Below are 24,292 nucleotides of genomic sequence, written 5' to 3' on the forward strand. Positions count from 1 at the left end.
GACTCAGTGGATCGCATCCAGGATGTCCTTGGTACAGCACAGGTTTTACCAGCTTTGCCCTCCAAATGGGTTGGATGTCTGTTCCCATCGTTGTGAGCTGTGCCAAAGGGGGATAATGGGATTTGGAGTCTGTTTGGATGGCACTGGGTTTAAGAAGACCAGGTGTTGTATATTGATCAAGTTGGTACAGCGTATTCTTAGGAGAGAGTCAAGTACAGCTTGCTGAAATACCATGAGGTCCTTTGGAACCAATGGACTATCGTTACTTGAAAGTCAAACATGGGATATTTTGGGAACTGTCAACCCTCCCATATTGTCTGTGTGAGACAATCAGGAAACCACTTCTACTGGTTGCAGAAGAGATTTCTGCTTCCTTGTGGGGGAAGGAAAAGAGGGGTTTATCTCTGCAGGCCCCATCCCTCCACACTGAGAAGGTTTTCCTAGATGACCCTCGTTTTAAGAATGCCATGTGTGAAACCATTATTGAATATTGGCCTCAGTCCAGAGCCACCATATCCCAAACCGACTCCAGAGCGATTCATCAAAATGACCTGGCGTTTGGTGACCAAAAGATGATTCTCCGGCCAGCTGGCAGAAGATGGCAGAGCTAATCGTAGCAACCCACGCTTGTCTTTCTCACTCATGACTTGGTTATAGGATTGCCTCACTCTGGTTCCCTTCTCAGGATTTCTGAGACACTCTGGGTCCCATTTCTGGGAACAATCTCCACATAAATTGGTCAGTAGAGGCACGTTTGCATTCCCCCTCCTCCATGGACCCCCTGTGTGTTGCTTTCTGCCAGGTCTGTAAGGCCTCGCTGTAACCTCCCCCCCCCCCCCCAACAAGCCTATCCAGACATGCATGGCAAGAATTGACTATTAATCACAGACAACCTGCCTTCCAGTCTGCCATTTTGGATTGTCCCTACCAAATTTCTCAGGAATGTAGTCTGAAAAAGCAGATTTACAGAAAGGCAGGACACCCTGGCCCTGAGCCAAATATTCCTCTTCAGTCATATGTGGCAGCTAGGCATGAGGCATTCCTGTTCATCTCCCAGGGGGACATGGAATAGAAATTATCGCCACCACAGGTGGCTGGGCCCTTTGGAGCCGTCCCTCAGAACCGTCCGATCCACTTACTCCTCATGGCATAGCACGCGTGGCCGTTGTCTTTCACGCTGTCCCAATCTCAAAAGTTGCCTGGCTGGCATTTCTCTACTTCCTTGTTCAGTTGGGCTCCCAAGTGGGGGAGACTGGCCATCCTGCCAGATTGCTGGATTGTTCAGCGGCACAGGGAGGTGGGAAAGCGCTAGTTCCGCAATTTGCATGGCGCGAACGACCACCACATGCATGGCACGGCAAGGGGTAAGCGGACCAGCTGGTTCTGGAGGGTGGTCCAAAGAGCATGCCCAGCTGTGGTGATGATATTCGTATTTGCTTCTCTCAGGAGATGAATCCAAATATCCCTGTTCTAAACAAAAGGTTTGATAAAACCCGTTTTTGGATGCTTCCTGTGACGGCAGAAATTGGGCAGGGCATGTTGTCACACTGCTGGAAGGCCCCCAAATTTAATCCAGGGTCTACACTGGGTTTGAGGGGCACCCAACGGTTTGTGTAGATTCAAGGGAAGCCCAGAAACATGTTTCCTGCCCTTCTCCATGGCAAAGTCCTTCATTCGACTCTTGTGTGTTCAGAAATCATCCTAAAGTATGGGATTTCCAGTCATGAAGGGTTTCGTTTTTTTACTTTTCGGTCCCCTGTGGGGTCAAAGAATGCCCTCTGGCACCACACACCTATTTACCTCAGAGCTTCCACCTTGGTGGAAAATGGGATCTCTACACAGACTACAAGAGGCATGTGTCAAGTGAGGAGAAAGACGGGGATGATGACAGCGATGCCCTTCCCTTCCTGGCTGTGTTTTCCTAAGGTGCTCTGCGTACAGGCAGGGCTTGTGTACAGGTCTTGGTAAGTAAAAGAGTCAGAACAAAACCCAAACAAATAAAAAACTGCTTATTCTGAAGGAGGAGACAAAGCCCTGGGGCAGAGAGAGAAAAGGAGGGAAGGTGGGTTTAAGCAGCTGCCAAGATCAGGTCTAGCCTGTCTCAGCAAAGCGCCTTCCTGAAGGATGGATGAAGTCACGGGCAGGTTGAAACTCAACATAGCTGGGAGTGGCCGCCAAGCTGTTGCGAACTCCTTTAAGGACAAGCTAAGTTTCCTGTGTTTTCCCATCCATCTTAAGATGATTCTTATCTCCAGTGAGGGGAGGCAAAACCACAGCCTTCCAGTTCTTGGGACTACAAGCTCCAGCATTCTTCAACATGGGCTCTGACGGCCAGAGTGGCCGGCTCAGCCTCAGTTTGACCAAAACTGACTTCAGATGGACAGCCCTGTCCGGTCAACTTAGCCTTTGATCAAACAAGTCTCCCCTCCGCTGCCGACCTGCTGCACAGCCTCCGTCAGGTTCTGATCTCTTGGAAGTCCAGCTGAATGGCCCATAGCCAAGGCTTGGAAGGGTCACCATACATTTTGGAAGCTGCAGCTGGGGAATGAAGGGATGGAGGTGTGCTGGTAAAGAGCTGCTCAAGACCTTTCCCTTCAGCAACGGGGAGTAAAGAAGGCAGAGAGAGGGGGCAAACTCAAGTAGCCCCTTCTAACCAGCCTTGTTCCTCTGCTTCATGCCACTGCTCCTTCAGCTGCCCCAGATGAAGAAGCAAAGATGATGGCAGTGGTGGGGGGATCATCTCCAGCAGGGTGTCATTCAGCTTCATCTCTCAGCTTTCCTAAGCAAAGCAAAGGAGCAGCTCCCTTCCCCTTCTGCCTTCAGAGGGCTCTCCTGTGCGGTCTAGGACAATGTGGGCCAACTGGAATCCACTTACCCGCCGAGTGCAGCAGGCCGACCAGGCAAGGCTGGGCTGCGTGACAGACACCGGCTGGGCACATCTGTGCAGCCACCACCCACCCACATTCCAGTCCTCCGCTCGGCTGCCAACAGACCTGCTCCAACCTGCCATCTCCATCCCCCCCCCTTCATCTGATCTAAATAAATAAAGGATGTGAAGAAACAGGACATCACCTCGCTCTGAGGAAATGGGAAGGGGGACGTAGCTCAGGTGACTGGTTTCCTCTGGGACCCTGCTAAGGTTCCCCCCGCGCCCCACCCACAAAACCCATTGACAGCTTCCCCTTCCATGCTTGCTTCAATGCAAAGAACAAAGCCACCTTGCAGGTCACAGGTGATAGGGACAATGACACCATTGAGAAAGGCTCTCGGAGTGGGGGAGATGGCCCCTGGTGAGTTTCAGGAAACCCTCCATGTGAGAAATGGGGTGGCATGAATGGAAGGGGGCCCAAAGAAAACAGGGAGCAAGAGAAACAGAAGATGCTCCAGATACAGCTGGAGCGTTTCATCACACTGGCCGGGGACAATTCGCTGTGTACTCAAAGTGAAATGTCCGTTTGAGTTTAAACAGGGTAGAAGGCATGTGGTTTTTTCTTCCTGGGGGAGGGAGGGAGGGAGGGAGAGATCCCAGGACACAGGCGTCTGTTTTTCTTGCTAAAAGAACAGGTCCTGCAAAGGTACCCTGGATTCATCTCTCCCCTAGTTTGGGAATCTTATTTACAAGGACGAAGCAGACATGCAAGACAGAGAAAGAGACCAAGAGAGAGGGGTGGGGAGAGAGAGAGAGAGAGAGAGACTGAGGGAGGTGGGGTGAGATGCCACCAAAGGCCTGCTCCCCAGCCTTTCCCTGGGCTCCCAAACGAGAGCCAGCTTTCCCGGGGGGGGGGACAGAGCGGTGGCCTTCGGCTTCTAGAGACCTCTCCCCTCCCTGCCCTCCCCATCCCCATCCCGCTCCAGTCTCTAGCGCCCCACGCTGATATTGCACGTCTTGCAGCTGGGATCTTTCTTGGCGTTGGCCGTGGAAAGGCTCATGAGCTGGTGGCCGCTGATCTCCCCCAGCACGCCGAGGCTGAGGTCGACCGGCTCTGTGTAGATGATCTCCAGGATGACGTCCTGGGCGTGGCGGTAGACCAGCTCCCCCTCCTCGACACTGCAGGTCAGGAACTTGTTGCAGGCAATGTCCAACTGGGGGAGGCGCTCTTGGCAGAAGCGGTCCCCCGGAGAGCCTTTGGGCGCCAGGACCAGGATGACGTAGTGGTAGGCGGTGTACATGCAGTAGAAGTCTGCGAAATACAGGTTGGTGGTGTTGGGGCCGAAGAGGCGCTGGGCGGGGACCTGGAAGCGGTAGCGCCCGTAAGGGGAGTCCTGGGGGGGCTGGCCCGTGTTGAACTCGGTGTTGCAGCTGAAGAAGATGCCGTGGAGCATCCCGCTGGTGGGCGAGCCGTGGCTGCCGCTGTTGTCCTTCAGGGAGGGCTTCAGGATGTTTCCGCAGTGCATTCTGGCCGGAAGGGAGATGCAGAGAGTCAACGCAAAGGACGTTCTGGGCCCTGAGCTAAGCCTTAAGCTCGGTCAAGCCCGAGGTGTCTATGATTTATTTATCAGCAGTGTTTCTAGCCCACCTTTCTTCCAACGGGTGCACAACTGCATTTATGACTCTCTTATTTCCTGCCATGCTCACAACAACCCTGTGACGTAGGCCTTAGAGCCCATGGTCTTCTGTTGCTCCACCCTATTTCCCAGGATAGCTGTGAGGATTGGATGGAACCGGTGGGGGAGGAGCCTTCTAGGCGCTTCAGATCCCTTAGAGCAGTGGTCCCCAACCTTGGGCCTCCAGATGTTCTTGGACTACATCTCCCAGAAGCCTTCGCCACCACCTCTGCTGGCCAGGATTTCTGGGAGTTGAAGTCCAAGAACATCTGGAGGCCCAAGGTTGGGGACCACTGCCTTAGAGAAGTGGTTCCCAACCTTGGGTCCCCAGATGTTCATGGACCCAGCAATTCTGGCCAGCACAGCGAGTGTGGTGAAGGCTTCTGGGAGTTTTAGTCCAAGAACATCTGGGGACCCAAGGTTGGGAAACCACTGCCTTAAGAGGACGGGTGGGGCAAATGGATATGGTAATGAATGCCCTGGGATGCAAGGCAAGAGACTGCAGGGAACGGATGCCCCTCCTGTCATCCCTTCTGTGGCAGAGTGTTTGAAACATGTTGTACCTCAAAGACAAGTTATGATTGGTGAAGGCGGAACTCCAAAAGGTTGCTTCTTTGGACTTCTGTTTCAGAACCTGGGCCAATGTGTCCGAAGGAGGAACTATTACTGCCTGTGACCATTTCTCCACTTAAGGGCATGGGCCAATAGGAAAAGTCACAAAGATGCTTTGCAGCCAAAGCTTTGAAAAGTTCCTTTTTTTCAGCTTTCACAGCCCCTCCGGCCAATGTGGTAAACCACTACGCTAGACGATGAATTCCCAAACTTGTTATCCTAAACGAGAACCTCTACAGACTCTGAGCTAGCGGAGGTTATGGCGGGATCTTCCAGTTAGTTTAAGTCTTCCCTTCACCCAAATATTAAGAGCTATGACCCCAGACCTGGCCACCTTTGGGGGAGACATTAGACTAGGCAGGTCAGCATCTGGAGGACCCTGGTTCGAATCCAACCAACATTGTTTCCCCACCAGTGCCTTTTTCACTTCAATGGTCAAATAGAGGAGAAGAATTCGGCTCCGTAGCATCTTCTGAGGCCAAGACCTAGCAGCTGTGAGTGACAAGCCATGCTGTTCCCAGGACCTACCGGCCACTGATTTCACCATTTCTTGTTTACTCGTGACCACGGTCTTGGTGGGTTCGAAGTCCCTTACCTGGCATACTGGAAATATTCCTTGGTGTGGTTCCGATAGAAGACGGAGAACCGAAGCATCCTTCCGGCAATGAGTTCAGCTTTCTCCTGCAGCTGGGCCAGGTGCTCTTTAGCGTAATCTGCATGGGGCATTAAGGGGCACAGCAGTTTTCTATGGCAGTTTCTCCCACCTCCCATCACCGGTCATGTGCTCAATCTGGCTCCAGACCATGAATCTCCCCCCCTTTCTCGCTACACCTGGCTGGCTCTCTTCCCCTCATTGCCTCCAGCCAGTTCTCCCTCCCTGTCATCTCCTCCTCTGGGTGCCTTTGGATGGCACGCCCTTGGCCTCCTCCTCCTTCTCCTCGGCAACTCTTTCTCCATCTCGAAATCTGGATTTACTGCTTTTCAGCACCCCTCAGCTTGTTCCAGTTCTCACAAACCGAGGCCCTGCCTTTCAGCCAGCCCAAACAAGTGGCTTGTCTCTTCCATCACTCCTTCGCTCCTAAACATTCTCTTTCCTTCCAAGATGGAACAAAGCAGTGGCTTGCAAGTAAACAGAGAAACCAAACAGCTGGGACTTCAGGATGGAGGAATCTGACCACAATGCATTAAAACAGTTTGTGTAAGGATCCCCTCTCCTCCTTCTTAATGGAACTGCAAATTTTATTTTATTTTATTTTGGTGGAAAGGAAAACAAACAAGAACTGCATGGAAGGTTACAAGTGGAAGACTATATTTCCCAGAGATACCTCTAGCAGACTGGCTAGAGTTTTCTGGGAAATGTAGTTTTTTAAAAAAAAACATTTCAAACTCTGGTCTAATCCATACAATTCTGTAAATAGGGCTGACAGTACAACACACTCTTATATTTCTGATCACCGTGTATAGGTGCAAAGGCTGGACAGTTAAGATAGTTGACAGGGGGAAAATTGATTTGTGTGAAAATGTGGTGCTTTATGAATTCCCTGGGCTACCAGAAAGTGGGTCCTAGATCAAACTCAGCCTGAACTAGGAAAAAAGAGTTGAAACTGAGGCTATCCTGCTTTGGGCACATCACTATAAGGCAGGATTCTCCGGAAAAGACGATCGCACTGGGAAAGGTCGAAGCCAGCAGGAAAAGAGGAGGACCAAATATAAGACGGATTGACTTCTTAAAGGAAGCCACAGGCGTGAATTTGCAAGAGCTGAGCAGGGCCGTTGAGGACAGGACCTTTTGGAGATGGCCCAGACACAGGGCTAGTGTAAGTCAGAGGCGACTTGTTGACATATAACAGCAACAACAATACCACCTCTTGCTCGGAAGCATCTCTGGTTACAGGGGAGAACTATGAAAGTAATTGCTCCAGCCCCATTCTGAGGAGTGGAGAGATGGTCCTCGCTGCGACCATGTCCACCATTAAGCTCTTGGTCTTGTCAGGGTACAATTATCTGAGAAGAGTGGGGAGGATGCAAACCAGCCAAGAAGCTTCACGTGGAAGAGCCTTCTTGAGCCACTTCAGAGTTATAACCAGATGTTTTTAGCGGTGATGGTGGCAAATCCCTGCCGAGTGGCCAGAATATAACACTGGTAGCCAAATACATTTGACACAGAATTGAATATTCAGATAATAACATATTCAGGCAATAAATTAGTCATACAATGGCATTTAATTTTCAATAGGTTTTTTTAAAAAAAGAAGGCCAAAGGCAAGGGAAGGTAGCCTCTTTCCACCCGAGGGCTAGATTTAAAATACATCGCAGGGTGCGGTTAAAGGCGAAAACGTGGGAGCAAAACTATTTTAGCATATTTTAGCACCGACGGTCTTTAGTGAGGTCTGAGGAGAGGCAGGCTTAGTATGAAAGGGGGGGAAAAGGCAAAAAGTGGGAAACCACCGGATGACATTTATCTTGGAGCAAGGGGTGTGGCCTTTTAGGGAACCCCGGAGGGCCGGATTCTGGAGATGGAAGGCTGGATTTGACCCAGAGATGGAAGTTTCCTCTTCCCAGTCTGGGCTTTTGTCTGATAGAGCTTGGCACACACAAAGCTCAGAAAGTAGTGCCAGAGTAGATCCCTGTTTATCTGCCTTTGCTCCTATCAGGTCTCTCTTCATTCATAAGAGGGGAGGGACTTCGCTGAAAGAAAATAAATCTCAAGAATTCAAGGCGACGTCTTGAACCCTTGAAACAGCCAAATGCTGATAACTTCCTTCTGGCAAGGAATCCAAGCAACTGCTGTGTTTTTTCAATAGAGAACCTCACTTTGGATGGTGCCCCAAAAGCCAGACCCTTGTTGTTTCCTACACAGCTGTGCTCGGCAAGGCCCAGAATCCATCACACCATACAGTTGCTTCACCTTGACTCCCTAAAGCAGTGGTCTCCAACCTTGGGCCCCCAGGTGTTCTTGGACTTCAGCTCCCAGAAATCCTGCCCAGCACAGGTGGTGGTGAAGGCTTCTGGGAGTTGAAGTCCAAGAACATCTGGAAGCCCAAGGTTGGGGACCACTGCTCTAAAGGATGACCATCCTCCAGGATTTCTACTGAATACTCACCCCCGGTACAGAATTCGACCGTCTCGCTCCATCCAGACACAAGGTACTCCCCATCGCTCTGCTTCACCGCTGTTTGCACGGCCACGCTGTACTCCGTCCGGGGACTCAGGAACCAGTGGCCCCTCACGGTCATGGGCAAGGCCACTGCCTTCGCTACCAGCTTGGTAGGGACATCCTGCCCAGAGAAAACAGCTCAGCAAAAGTCAGGAATCAAACTGGTTACAGAACCAAAGGGATTCCAGAAGGACTCAGGTGCAAGCAGGACCCAACCTTGCTGGCCCAAGATGGACGTGGGATTGCCACCCGGCCTTGGTATCAACTTCTTTCCAAACTAAATTCTGAGCATTAGCAGCAGGATCATTAATGCCCAGGCATACTTTCTTATTGTCCACACAGTTTGTTGTCTCACCCCTTCGGGGCAGAAAGGCAGGACAGGAATGTTTCAAATAAACGAACTCAGAGACTGCAGAAAAGTCAATTGGAACTGACGCTCTGCTTGAAAGATCTTTCCTTCCTGAGTCTCTGCCTTGCTCTGTAGAACTTCTTCAGAGGCATTTGTGTTAAACTTGAAGGACCCCTAAGAATGCTTTCAACCAGAGTGAACGTTCTTAAAGAGTATCAGAATGCATTGTCTGGGTAATTGCTCAGCACATGGATGGCAGTACCTTCTTTTAACTCTGCAGAACGGAGCTTTCTTTTTTTAAAAAAAATACAACACAAAAGCACGCAGCTCAAGCAGGTGAGTACTCAAAATCTCATGGGCACATGCGAGACCTTTGGTCATTCCTTGAGGATGGTGCCTTCCAAATCTGCTGGATTGCACTTCCCACTGATCCAAGCTCATCGGGGATCGTGGGAGTTGCATTCCAAGACGCCTGGAAGGGACTCAGTTGAGGACGATGGCACTGCATAAAAATCTTAATCGCTTAACAACATGGAATTTTGCAAAACTGGTCCAAATGAGGCACCACTGCCACCTGAGTTCAATTATATGCTGAGGACACAAGCTCAACTGTCAGAGCCATAACGAACTAATGCTGTGCCTGAGGCAAGGCTATAAAATTATGCCCTATACTTTCGTTTCTCCTGAGAACTAGTCATTTCCATCTGTTGAAAGCAGAGAAGGCAAAATCAGGCATTGCCCTCTAAGGATGGTGAGGTTACCTATGTAGGAACAACCGAACTGGGCTATAGAAATGGTCCCTTTTCCTAATAGCAGGGTGTGTGTGGGATTCATATTTGAAACCTTTTCCTACACCCCTCATCTTTCCACACCCAAACTTCTCACTTGCCTCTCCTTCCTTACAGCTCTGCTGACTGTACATGGCTTAATGTATCAAATCTCCATACATTTGTATATCAATAAAGTAATGATTATGTAGAAACAGATTATTTCCTTGCATTTCAGGTGATGTGTATGTATTACAGTAGTTGTCATCTCAAACAAACCATCCTTTCCAGCATCTGAGGGGAGAAATCCCCTTAAGCTGAGATGTACCTGCATTAAAATTTATCACTATTCTAAGAAGCTGCTGTCTGATTAATTGGTGACATCTTTTTAAGATATGGAAAGTTATTTATTAGATTCCTATTGCACGTTCACTGACTAGGCATTGCACCCTTCCTTTAAAAACATATGCTCGTTTTTTACGTGATAGAAAAGAACTTTTTTAAAAAAATGTAGCAAAATCCCATCCTCTATGTTAATGCCTTGTTTATGGCACCAAAGATCTGTTGTCACAAAAAGGTGCACCTATTTTTGGATGACAGCCACAGACAGAGAGTGCTGTAGGAAATTAAAAGCGCAGAGGACTATTGCCTTCGTTAAAAACTGTATTTCATTACTGTGGGATGCTGCAGTATTTATTGCTGCCATTAATTATGGATGAGTAAAGTCATCTATTTTCCAAAATATGGAAATGTTGTAACGGCACTGGTTTGCCTCCTGTTTTCTTCCCTGCACTGGTTTTGCTCTCAAAACAACCAATACAGTTGTTTCTGTTTTTAAAACTCAGGTTTCAAAGTGATTCTTGTGATCTAAGACAGTAGTTTTCAATTTTTAGATTCTTCAGTTTTGTTTTGTTTTGGTTTTGGACTCCAGTCTCAAACCTGAGCCAATATGGCTGAGAAGCAAGGATTCAGGGCGCTGACGTGTAAAAATCTAAAAAGCCAAAGGAGGAGAATCACTATTGACATCTAAGAGAAGTCACACGCAAAACTGGCCTCATGTTGGGACACAAGATCTACAGAAAACCCACCCACACAGACCGGTACCTACACAAAAACTCCAACCACCACCCACAGCAAAAAAAGAGGCATAATCAAAACACTGGTAGACTGTGCAAATCGTAACTGTGAAGCTCAATTTCTCAGCACTGAATTCAACCATCTGAATTGGGCCCTACAAGCAAATGGGTACTCCAAAAAATGAAATCACAAGAGCCACCAAGAAAACAACACCAAACCAAAGAGGAAAAACAGCCACCCACAAATAAAGTATTTCTGCCATACATCAAAGGGGTCACGGACCTCATGGGGAAACTTTTGAAAAAACACAACCTACAAACAGTATTCAAGCCCACCACAAAAATACAACAAATGTTACTGTCAGCAAAGGACAAAAGATACCCCCTCACCGCTGCAGGAGTATACTGGATACCTTGCAATTGTGGCCAGGTATATATTGGAACCACAAAATGGAGCATCCACACCAGAATCAAAGAACATGAGAGACACTGCAAACTAAAAACAACTGGAAAAATCAGCAGTAGCTGAACATGCCCTAAAACAAGCTGGACATGAAATTCTATTTCAAAATACTGAAGTACTGGACAACACCAGCAATCATTATGTTAGACTGCACAGGGAAGCCAGTGAAATCCACAAACACCAGCAGAACGTCACCAAAAAAGAAGAAAGTTTAAAACTCAGCAAAGCCTTGCTCCCAGCACTGAAAAATACAGCCTGCAAAAGGTCAATGGACTCTATCCAGCTACAAGGACTAGTGATCATTGCACACAAATGACCAGCTAATGAAACCCATCCATCACAGTGACAGATAATCTCTCCCCCTTCTCACAACAATACACCCACAACAAAAAACACGCTGATCACCACAATCACCCATCTCCTGAAAAGGGCGAAAGCTGGTCCCACAGCTATAAATACTCAACTATCCCACAAACTGCACCAGAGCACAGACAGAGTTCCGACTCCTGTCCTCTGAAGATGTTGGCCACAGAGACTGATGAAACATTAGGAAAAACAACCTTCAGAACATAGCTAAAGAGCCCAAAAAACCCACAACAACCAAAAGAGTTTGAGTCTAGCTTTCTCTGTCATGCTGTGGTCTGGAGTGTTGCAATCCAGTCACAACCTTGGCGCCTCAGGAAAAATTAGGTCTAAACGGAGGCTAAGGTCATCTTTCCCCTTTTTGGGAGAGGTTAAAACAATCACACAAGCGAGAAAGGTGCTTGTGTAAAATAAATAAATCTTGGCTTTGCCACCTCCACAGCCGCACTGACACCCCTCTGTACTGCAGCACTGTTTCTGTGGCAACGGCAAACGCTGAAGAGCCAGGAGACAGGCCAAAACGGGAAAGAAGAAAAACACCTTCTGAACGGAGGAGATTTTTTTTAAAAAAAGTTAAACACTGAATGCACTGCCATAGCAACCAATCCTGTTAAGCAGCATCCATATTAGTGGCTCCGTTTCAGACGGGACAATCTCATGATTGTCCTGCCTCTGCTAAGTGGCTTTTTTTTTTCTTTTCTCACACTCTTTCCTCATTGCAGGGGGAAAACATTTTGGAATTCCTTCTACACCTACTCAGTCCTTTCCCCCTCCTCCTCCTTTAAACAAACAAACAAACAAAACGGAAAGAAACCCTAAATTTCCAAGGATGCTTTGTTAGTCTGGTGACCATTTCTCTCAAAGTCAGCTTGTTTGAGATGTGACCCTCATGGCAGGTTCATGCGTAAGACATGTCGTTATCGTTTAAGTCTGGACTAGATTATAAATGCTATGAACTAAAAGTATTTTAAAGCTGTATTTTGATCTAAAAGTACTCTGAAACTTTTGATCTAAAATTTTTCATGGAGGACAGAATGATTTTTCTTTCCAAACACCATGAGATTTGCCTGTTTAAAAACCAGTCACTTTGGAACCTAGGCTTGAAAGTGAAATTTCCCAGATCCCCAAAGTTTAGTGGATGTAATATCAAGATTTCCCCCCCCACACACACACACACCCTTTGATGACCTCTTTGAAAAAGACATGTTTGTCTTATTCCTACCTATGGTGAATTACTACCATTTTACTGATTTTATTTGATTTTTTTTTTACAAAGGAGAGACAGTCTGTTCTATCAACCTGTGTCGGTTCTGCAGGGTTAAAATTTCACCCCAAAAATTCTGGGTGCTGTAGTTTGGTGAGAATGCTAAGAATTGTGTTTTAAACATCCCTGGGTCCTCCTCATGGAACTACAGTTCTCTTTGTTCCTATAAAACAATGGTTCCCAAATTTTGGTCCCTAGATGTTCTTGTACTACAACTCCCAGAAATCCTGACCAGCACAGCTAATGGTGAAAGCTTTGGGAGTTTTAGCCCAAGGACCTTTGGGGACCCAAGGTTAGGAACCACTGCTATAAACAAATTGCTAATACACTTTAAGTCACTGCCCCCAGGCTGAACCCTTCTGAACTGTTGGTGTGCAACTCCTCCTATCACCCTCGGTTCTCATGGACAATAACTGGAGAGGACTTCCTAGAAAAGAATAACCCATTGGTTACTGCTAAAATAACAAAAGGAACAGCTGTGCCATGAAGGAATGAAGCCTCCTTCAGCTTAATGCTGCCTCAATGGGTTGAATCCCTTCACTCCATGTCAACAGGACAGGCAAGCGGACTAAGGATAATGTCGCCTGGGGAAAAAACAGGACCTCTTAGTGGTGGTAGGTAGAAGGAGCTACATCTCCTCCCACTATGCCATTGTGCATCACTAGGGTGACTCACCCGGTGTTTGAATTTATTGGAGTTCTTGTTCTCTTTCTTGTTCAGGTCGATGAAGTAATGGGTCACTCTGTCCAAGTCCCCCACGTCCATCACCCAGGAGATCCGGAATGAGTCACAGGTGATGTTGTTGATCTCGATGCTATGCGGGGTGGACAGCAACTCCATGATTCGGCCGGTTCGGCTCCTGTGAGTTGAAGAGATGAAAAATGAGAAGAGGACGGAGGAACAGATCAAGCAGGGTCCAACTTTGGATGAATCAAAACAGGGGCAGCCATTTTAACTAGGCTGCCATAGAGAAAGGGAAAGAAAGCAAGGCAGCTTTCATCTCTGGCTGAGACATCGGCTGCTTTTATCTCCTCCCATCTTTGAACTGTAGGCACTCCAACTGGTTCTTCTAAGAAGATTGCTGTTTGTTTTTCATAAGCTGTCAAGTCAAAACTGACATGGCAACCTTTTTCAAGGGTTTCCCAAGTACAAATTACTCAGAAGTGCATTACCCTTCCCTTCCTCCGGGGGCGCCCTGGGACTGTGCAGCTGGCCCAAGGCCACCCAGACTGGCTCTTCTCTCAGAAAGCTCTATAAGAAGCTAGGGACTTTAAAATAACCCAAAATGAATGCCTGCATTTGCTTTCCCCTCCTCCCACTTTGTGTTTTAAACTATAAGTCTGAGGGCAGGCACTGCTCTCTGTAACCTTTTGTGGGAGCCCCGTATTGTCTGGAAAACAAAATAAAAATCCTTGAAACAAATAAACAACGACTTAAAGCTTCCTAGAGAAGGGAGTTCAGAATATCACAAGAGATCTCTTTGTTTTGGATAGTGAAGAAACAGAACCTAAAAAAAAAAAAATCCATACTGTTACAAATCTGCCCCCTCCAATTCTGCAGATAGCACGGCCACTGGGCAAGAAGGCAACAGGGCTCTTAGTGTTGCCTTCCAAGAAAGTACAGTGGGGTCTCTACTTAAGAACGTCCCTACTTAAGAACAATCCAACTTAAGAACAGCTCCATTTGCTAAATTTTGCTTCTACTTGAGAACAGAAATCCAAGATAAGAACAGGAAAAAAAACCTTTCCTGCTCTTTTTTTAACCTTAGGTCATCTTAGGTTAAAAATAATTCTCCCCCTAGTGGTAGAGTACGTATTAACCAGCTTTGCATTAGTTCCTATGGGAACTAATGCTTCAATGTACGAACGCACCTCTACATAACAAAAAAACAGCCAGAACGGATTAATTGGTTTTCAGTCCATTCCTATGGGAAATTTTGCTTCAACTTAAGAACGTTTCAACTTAAGAACACCATTCCAAAATGGATTAAGTTCTTAAGTAGAGGTTCCACTGTAGTTTCTATGGACGGAAAAGAGCAGATACGGATTAAATGGTTTTCAATGCATTCCTATGGGAAATGCAGATTCAACATAAGAACTTTTCAACTTGAGAACCACCTTCCAATACGGATTAAGTTCTTAAGTAGAGACCCCACTGTAACTTTTTCAAGCGTTGAGTCCTTGCTTTCTCTGAGCAACATTACATCCAGTCAGCTGTGCTGACTACTTGGAACACAGCAATATCAGTATTAATGTATATTTTCTTTATTATTCGAATCAGCATGTTAATTTTGGTTTTTCCTGATACTTGCAATTTCTTCATTTCGCTAATCTTGTGTTTACTGAACGGCTGGTTTCTTTTTGCTAATATGTTTGGTGACAAATTTTCTCCCCAATGCACATACAACTGCTGAGATATCTGGTGCGGAACCGGAGGTTTGGAGTTTGATTCCCCACTTGTGCCTCCTGGGAGAAGAGCCAGCCTGGGTAGCCTTGGGCAAGCTGCATAGTCCCAGGGCACCCCCTAGAGGAAGAGAAAGGGGAAGCACTTATCTGTATTCTCTACCTAGAAAATCCTGAAAAGGCTCAACTTAAGACAGAATTAATGATTATTATGCACATACAATGTGCACATTTGAGTAAGTTAATATTTATCGTGAGGCATTTGGGGTATAATTTCCTACAGGAAAGAAATATATAGGTAAAATATTTATAGCCTAGAAAGTATCCTTCCTGGATCCAAACTGGATCCAGCTAACCATGCAGTCCAAGCTAATCACACAGACCAAGACATATCTTACTCAGGAACTTCTCTGTGAGTCCATGTGTTTGCACTATGGAAACTGACTACATCAATTCAGGAGGTAATTAATGATCACATGGGGAAATAGATTGTGTTTTAGACTGCTTGTGGTGCAATTAATCACATGACATACAGGGAAAAGTGCTCCAGGTCGACCCCAATCCATGCCCAAGCTGGAACTTTTCAATGCAGCTATAGCGCTACTAGTTTGGGGTCCCGGGCTGAAACAATGGCCCAGTGGACGGAAGGATGGCTTTAAGGGAGATTGTTCATAGCAAAGCGACCCTTTCTGGTGCAATCAGACATGCTCATTTTCTAACCACACCTTCAATTGGATCCAGGAAGAGTATTTCTGAGGTTACAGATATTTCACTTATATATTTCCTTGCCATTGGAAACTGTACCCAAAATGTCTTTTGCAATGGATGATCCTCTACTTTCACTTACATCCGTCCACCCTCTTTGAAGCTGCCCCATGAAATTCACGCCAACAATCAGTAATCAAGTATTTCCTGTGATGAAACCAACTCCAAAAAGTGATTGTCCTCCAGTTGCTACCATTTCTCCCCCCCCCCCCCGCCTGCTTGCTCCTGGGCCTCATTATGTTTTCCCTAATCCACAGAGCCATCTGAAGAGTAGCTGCCATCTCACACAATGCCTTGACAGATTCGACAGATCCTCTCAGGTGTCAGGGTGGAGAGAGGACATGACAAACCACGGAAGGGACAGATTTGGAACAGACTACGCTAGGGAGGAAAGGGGCTCGTAGCCAGCAGATTCAGCAGGACCGGTGGGGACGTTTGTACTGAAGCTTCCAGCAGAACAAATGAGCAAGGAATCTCAGGTGAGGAGGTTAACGCATGTGGAGGGAGCCAAAATAAAAACCAGAGAAAGAAGCCCTCTGTGCTTTGATGCGGGGGCTGAAATAGTATTTTTCTTGCCATTTGCAATGTAGCGACGCATTGCGCATGAACGGCATGAAATTGGTGTGCAGGTAATATGGGTCAGTGCAGTCGTGCACGTGGAACGGCTGTTTTATGTTGTGTATATGTCAGTATCCACAAACAGGCTGGGTATGTTTTAACGAAGAGAAGCTTCTCATCCATGCCTCACGAAGGACATATGGTGCGTGTAAGATGGCGTACTGCGTTGGTACCATCTGTGCATCCAGATCCAGTGCAAATGTCGGAATGGCTGCCAAAGCTTCGTAGTAAGACAAGAAAAAATAATTGCATTATAGCTCTCAAGTAATTCTGGTGGCTAGAAGTTCAAGACACAATGGAAGATGGGTCTTACCAGCAGTTAATGCACCCTGTCTGCTTGCACTTTAAATGCTCTGAAATTTAAAGTTAAATACTTCAAATCCCAAGATTGGCAGCTGAGATACTAGTCAGCCCTCCTCCTTCCATTCACCTCTCTAGATGCAGAGAAACAGATAATACCAAAGCATAAAAAAGCTCCAGTAGAAAGACCCCATAAAAGCTGTCCCATGAAATGTCCTTTTGCCCAAACCAACCCCAAGCACTAACCAGATTTCCTAGATGCAAGCCATAGCTAAGACGGACTAGCACAATCTGAGGTCCGTGGAGATATGACCTTGTGCTGCTTTGTTGTGTTTTTGAAAGCTGTTGTGTTGTCAGAATTCTTATGGGCAATCGGCTGCGTGAACCACGATGCCACAGATTGCAGGACATCTCCGCTGTACAGAGGGGCCAAGGAGGAGAGTGGATAAAGCCCTGGACTTTAAAGTTTGGGTGATTCTTAAGTAGAAGCTTCACTCTCACTAAAATCAACAAGCTTGCTATGATGCATCATGGAATAGGCCTCTTGTCATTTCCTAAACTCTGAAGTCGCAAAGAAGCTGCCTCCTTCAATACCCCCCCCCGTGCCCTCCCATTATGAGGGGGTCGGTTTTTATATGTTCATTTTTCCAATTCTGCTTGTGTATTCATGATATATTCACTCCAAAATGAGTGAGGATGTTATTTATTTATTTATTTTTAAAATGTGTTTAGGCATTATACCCTGCCCATTGAGTGGACAAGCCACTACTCTGGGTAGCTTCCTATAGATAGATGATAGATAGATAGATAGATAGATAGATAGATAGATAGATAGATAGATAGATAGATAGATAGATAGATAGATAGATAGATAGATAGATAGATAGATAGACAGACAGACAGACAGACAGACAGACAGACAGACAGACAGACAGACAGACAGACAGATAGATAGATAGATAGATAGATAGATAGATAGATAGATAGATAGATAGATAGATAGATAGATAGATATGAATACACAAGCAGAATCGGGAAAATGAGCGTATAAAAACAGTATATATATAATAACAGTATGTATGTAAATAAATAAATAAATAAATAAATAAATAAATAAATAAATAAATAAATAAATAAATAACATCCTCGCCCATTCCGGAGTGAACGAGACTCTTGTTTTGTTGAGCAGAGGTCAGGTGACGGGTCTGAGAGAGACGGTAGATGGGACAAAGACTGGAGTACCATGGAAGAAGACATGTTTGCTACAGAGAAAATGAGATTTCAAGTTTAGCTCTCAATATCTTTAGATCGGGCTGGGGAATGCTCCTATCTCGAACCCTGGAGTACGGTGGTACTTCAAGGCTGAGAACCATGTGGCCACACATCACCTCCTCCAAGGCTGTTTATTTATTTATTGGACTTATTGTTTCTGCAGCCCTCTTTTATTTTTATGTTTTCGTTGGAAGAAACGTGCATCCAGAAATCTTCAGCGTGTCCTGTTCTTCTCTAGAATTAAGGTTCTCTCTCTCATTCTAGCAAGAACTCTAGGACAGTATTTTAAAATACCTTGTTAGGAAGTCACCTTCTGGTTGCTTCTAGTTTCTCCAGGAGGTTCTGGTGTAGTTTATGACAGGCCTGGAAGCAGGAAGGAAATGTCCTGCAGACCAGACCCTCCAAAGCTGCTCCTTTTGTCCAGGCGATATTGACTTAGATCGACTGATGGCCTGGCTCAAGGTATGGCAGCCTGCTCTGCTCTTAAGCCACCAACTCCAGAATTCTTTAGATTATACATCAGAAGCCTTTTTTGCGGCTGCGATCCGATACATATACTTGCACACCGTGGGGCAGCTCCAAGTCAACAGGCTTAGGATTGCATTGCGAAATGGCTGTAGCTGGAACATGCCCATATTTTACTGAACAGACATTACATTGAAATGTGTGTTTTAAAAAAAAACTTTTGCAGCCATCTGTGCTGCCCCACTGCATTTTAATTACAAACCAAACCAGTTTCCTTGTGAAAGAAGCCAATCAAGTTTGGCACCATTTACTCTCAAGCAATTCATGTTGGCTGCTGGTCATTATCCAATTGTCTTTCATAGATTTATAAATGGATTATTTTGTGTCTCGTCCTAATAACTTGCTTCCCTTCAGGTCACGCTGGAGCAAATTTCCGCATGCGGCCACTCGGAGACAGATCCCACCAGACTGCACCGCAAGCACTCCAAACCGGGATCTGTTTCCCTTTGTGGCCACACCCGCAGCTTCAGATCTGAATTCCAACATAAGCTTAAAGGATGGCATTGGGAAGAATTTCTGTCTCCCATCTGCAGCTGCAGCTGTTGTAGTAGTTGTAAGATGTGAGCAATTGTAGCTATGCCGCTCAACGTGTTGTGGGGATTTATGAGTCACACAGAATTGCCAACTTTTTTTGCTTGAAAAGCTCTTGTAGTTTTAGTAACAGGCATAAAACAAATGCTATTTGATTTAATTTTTTAGCCATCCAGTAAAAGGTATCTCCCTCTCTTACTATTCCTTGTTCTTTTAGGCATAAATTGCGTATTATTATTATTATTATTATTATTATTATTATTATTATTATTATTATTATTATTATTATTATTATTATTATTATTATTATTATTATTATTATTATTATTATTATTATTATTATTATAAAACTCCAGGCACAGTGAATCAAAATTATTAAAACATTGACTGGTATTATACAACAGATACAAGTTTTAACCAAAAATTAAGTACGTATCTGTTAAATATCGATGCAGTATGCTGTTCTTAATATTGCCATTTTTTGTAGCGCTGATGGTGGTGTGATTTCTGAGATCTGCAACTGCTTATAGCACTGTGTGAAATTTCTAGATGTTGTTCCCAAGGCCCCAATGACTCCGGGGACCACTGAAGCATGCTTCTTCCAGGGGTGAGATGTTTCGATTGCCAGGTCTCTGTATTTTGTTAGTTTTTCCAATTCTTTATTTTCAACTCTGGCATCCCCTGGAATTGCAATGTTAATGATCCAGGCACGTCTTTGTTCTATTACTACTATGTCTGGTGTGTTATGTTCAAGATGTCAGTTTGGAACCAGAAATCCCACAAGATCTTGGCTTCCTCATTATCTGACACCTTCTCTATCTGATATTCCCATGGATTTTTGGAGGCCAGCAAGTTATACTTTTTGCATAATGACCAGTGCACTAACTTTGTCACTCTGTCATGTCTAACTTTGTAATCTGTTTGTGCAATCTTTGGACATTTACAGATGAGATGTGACAGTTCCATCTTTTTCTTGGCAGAGTTGATATTTGCTGTTAGCGCTAACTCCTTGGATCTTAGCTTTCATTGTTGTTCTTGTTGTCGTTATGGCACCCTCACATTTTTCTGCCACTTGCTGATTTCTGGTTATTAAGCTTCTGCTAAAATCAGAGGGTGACCTGACTTGTCGACAGCAGGTGATCTTACCGGCAAAGTGTGATCTCATTAGTCTGGACTCTGGAGACAAGGATTTAAAAGGCCATGGCTATTAAAAGAGAGCTCAAATAATACCCCCTTAATAGTGCTATTAAAGGAGGGCTCATAGAAATATTCTTTTACTAGCCCTAGCCTTTTAAAGGAAATTAGGAAAGGAAGTGCTTTTTGTGTGTGTGTGTGGAAGTGCTTTTTCCACACAAAGTGCAACTGTCATATGTAACATACCAGAGATTTAAAAAAAATTCCTGAAAGAGGCCAACAAGTGCAGGTGGAAAGGAGACAACGGGTGGCCGAGAGATGAGAGACGGAGAGGACGCACATTTACTGTGTATAATGTTGAAATACAGATGGTGTAGCTCAATGGGCTGGAACACCACCAGGGAACAGGAATCCTGATCCCCACAGACTCTCCTAGGAGAAGCGCCCGCTGAAGCCACCAGCAGCAGAAGGGGCTGATGGAGTTATATGCCCTGACACGTGTGTGGCCTTAGGCAAGCTGCAAAGTCCCTGAGTACCACCAGAAAGAGGGACTGGTAAACGACTTCTGAGTACTTTACACCTGGAAAACCCGGGGAGGGTATCCTTTAGCTGGGATTGACTTGACGGCACAGGTTTGCTCTGCGATAACCAATGTCGTGCAGCGATAGAAGTGTTAGACGAAGACTCAGGAAACTTGGGTTCGAATCCCGACATGGCCATGGACTCTTGGGAGTGGCTTGTTGAACCTCTCACATACTTTGAAAACCCTATACAGATCATCGTAAGTTGGAAACACCAGAAGGCAAGAGTATAACCCTACTTCCCTTCTTTAAACCTCTGTATTAGTTGGGCCTTGGGTAAAAATCTGACTGCAGCGGTACTTGCTCTCTGGAAGAAGGCATAAATATGTTCACCTAAAACTTTGCTTAGTATATCACTAGTGCTTTGCATGTGCTTTTTCCGTCTCACAAAGAATATATAAGTCTATAGATGCAGTGGAAGGAAACGAAATGGAAGCAGAAGATGCTAAGGCTGCAAAATGAATGATCATATATGAGCCTTTAGGTGAGACATGCAGTTTCCCTACTATTATTGAGCAGCACTATCATTATAGGCCCCACACAACCTGACTCTAGAGTCTTGTTTATTTCCTCCAGAGGACTGGATAAGGAAGAACCTTTTTTTCAAAAAAATGACTTTAATCCTCAGAAGGAGTCCTCCTAGGTGTACAAAAGATGGGGATGTCCGGATCTTTCCGCTTTCTCTCCGATTGCTGAATCAGGACTCTTAACGAGGCCACCCAAGTTGAATTCTCAACTGGGCAGTCCCTTCCAGGAAAAATGCTCAGTTAACACAAGCAACAACAGCACAATCAGCAAACGCCTTGGCGTTCCTTCCCAGCCAGTAAGTGCAGGAGCTATCCCTCCATGGTCACACAAACAGCAGAGCATGCATCACAAAGATGGGTCCCCTGCATGGTGTTGCACGTATCTCTTCAGAGGTACCAACGCTGCAAGGTCAAACTCAACATGGCTTCCTAGTCAATCTTGCACACTCACCAAAGGTCAAAAACAACCTGAAATCCCTTGTGCTTTTTAAACATATATTGGCAAAAAAAAAAAAAAAACATCTACAACAGCCCAATGTTCCTGATAGTTGCTGAAGAGGAGGGTTGAGTAACTTCACCCCCCTCTGAGTCATTCACTTCTCTATATTAGTTCTCCAGACACCCCTTGTGTTGTTTGCTGCTTTCTGTGTTGGAGAAGATGTGACCAGACTTCGGCTCCCCATCACAACCTTGGTGGGAAAGTCACAAACACTGTGGCATTGGTATCTGGCTTCTCTTGACAAACTCCTAGACCAATTTGTAGAAAAGATTCTCCATGGGTACCTTTTCTTCTGTGATGACCCCATGTGAAGAAACGGACAGAGTGATGGACAAGGACTCAGGAGACCTGGATTTGAATCCCTTCTCAGCTATGGAAGCTCATTGTTGAGGTGGGGCCCAACCTTGGGCCTCCAGACGTTCTTGGACTACAATTCCCAGAAGCCTTCACCACTACCTTTGCTGGCCAGGATTTCTGGAAGTTGAAGTCCAAGAACATCTGGAGGCCCAAGGTTGGGGACCACTGCTCTAAGTCGTTTCCGACTGGATGGGACATAGCAAGAGCTTTTATTCTGGTATAGGCAAAGAGTTATTCCCTTCCTCTTTTTCTTCTCGGTTCTCTTTATCATCCTTCTGGACTGTATCAAACCTCATGTTCTTGAATTCTTCAAGCTGTGTCTGGGCCTCCAATGTCATCTATTCATTTCCTCATACCCCTGCCCCCAAATCTCTTGTTTTGCAAGCTTCACTTCCACATGACCTGCATTTTTTTTAAATGCTTGTTACCTGATTCCTCTTGTAACGATGGTCGGTTCAAGTTTGTCCGAACTGATCTGGCCAGCCACCGCATTCTGTATCAGTGTCGTGTCATTCACACTACTTTTGTTGAGCCAGGGTTCCATCTTGGTTCAGCGACTCAGTCCCCCAGATATACAGAGTACACCCTAAGTTCAAGTCCAAGACCTATATTTACAAGTCTCCTTTGTCAGTCAGTTCACATGTCATATTTCACTTGCAATCAAGAACATGCGGCAGCAATAAATAAAAATTGCATGGAATTTTTTAAAGGCTGCTGTATCAGGGACCGGACTTCTATGTAAACCTTAAGCTTGCTGGGCTCATTTTCAGACTGCAGGAGATTAATCCTGGAGGGAAATACTAAGAACGCTAAATAAATACATACATAAAATAATGTATGATCATCTGCATGTATTCTAAATTAGTGGTTCTGTCCATGTTACCACCTTGCTGTCCCATCATCCTATTTAGCTGTAGGCCAAATGTGAGGGATTCCACACAACATCCAAGTGATGGCTGCATCCACACACAGAACCGAGAAATAACCAGTAGTCGCAAACATTACTCTCTTTTTTTTAGCATAGTTCCCAGAATCCGTCAGTCAGCACTGCCAATAGCCATACTAGCAGGGGATTAGAATCATAGAATCACAGAATAACAAAGTTGGAAGGGGCCTATACATTAAGCCCAACTCCTTGCTCAAGGAAGGAAAACAAATCAAAAGATATCTGACAGATGGCTGTCCAATTTCCTTGTGAAGGCCTCCAGTGTTGGAGCATTCAACACCTCCCTAAGTATTTGGTTCCATTGCCATACTGTTCAAAGATTTTTCCTAATATTCAGCCTAAATCTGGCTTCCTCTACCCTGAGCCCATTATTACATGTCCTGCACTATGGGATGATCAATAACAGATCCTGCCCTTCCTCTGTATGACAACCTTTCAAGTATTTGAAATATGCCATCATATCTTCCCTCCATCTTCTTCTCTCAAGGCGATACATGCCCAATTCTTTCAGCCTCTCCTCCTAGGGCTCAGCTTCCATCTGCTTGATCATCCTTGTTGCCTTCCTCTGAACCCGTTCCAATTTAGAGTGTCCGGAACTGACTCTAGAACAGATTCTAGAACCTTTTTAAGACCAAAAAGAGAGAGTGAAAATTCCAACCTCTGGAAATTATCTTCAGACTTTCATACTAAAATGCATGTAGCACTTCCTTATGTAATTTACAGGAAAAGACACCACCCTTTTCCCCTGGCTGATGGCAGTACCTTTGGAAAGTGCAAAAGAGAAAATGATACCAAAGGACAGAGGGGATTGTGGAAGTTTCCCCAACTTTCCTGGTAAAAAAAAAAAAATTGGAATAACTACACTTGTAACCATAGAGACATCGCCTCAAGATCTGTGGTTGCCAGCCCAAATGTTCTTGGACTAAAACTCCCAAAAGCCTTCGCCACTAGGCTATGTTGGCCATGATTTCAGGGAGTTATCGTCTAGGAACACCTGGGAACCTCAGGTTCCCAGTTCCCTGCTTAATTCTGCGGTGTAGTCGCACCTTCAGGTCTCTAGGAATGCACACCGTTTCAGAAAGAATCTGCAAAATTCAGGGAGGCATTCAACTCGTGACAAGGCTTACCCTGTGGGTGGAGAGAAAGCTGGAGCAGAGAGAAACTCTTAACTTCAGTCACATGTGATTTCATATACAGTACGCGTTTTGTTTTTTTTACACCGGCTCTGCTTATTCAATA

General features: G+C 45.4%; 1 protein-coding gene across 3 annotated transcripts in view; it reads right to left on the reverse strand.

The window, feature by feature from the left end:
* Positions 1-632: 632 nt before the first annotated feature.
* The window catches only part of PHYHIP (phytanoyl-CoA 2-hydroxylase interacting protein), a 44,059-nt gene continuing 20,399 nt past the window's right edge, over positions 633-24,292 (reverse strand). For all 3 annotated transcript variants that reach the window (XM_020780300.3, XM_072979369.2, XM_020780299.3), the window contains exons 2-5: positions 13,272-13,455; positions 8,261-8,435; positions 5,753-5,870; positions 633-4,396 (exon numbers count right to left, since the gene is read on the reverse strand). In XM_020780300.3, the coding sequence (XP_020635959.1) occupies positions 3,859-4,396; positions 5,753-5,870; positions 8,261-8,435; positions 13,272-13,436 (996 nt within the window). In that variant the 5' untranslated portion in view covers positions 13,437-13,455 and the 3' untranslated portion in view covers positions 633-3,858. The remainder of the gene's footprint in view (positions 4,397-5,752; positions 5,871-8,260; positions 8,436-13,271; positions 13,456-24,292) is intronic.

This window comes from Pogona vitticeps, chromosome 8 (assembly GCF_051106095.1).
Source record: "Pogona vitticeps strain Pit_001003342236 chromosome 8, PviZW2.1, whole genome shotgun sequence".
Lineage (NCBI taxonomy): Eukaryota > Metazoa > Chordata > Lepidosauria > Squamata > Agamidae > Pogona > Pogona vitticeps.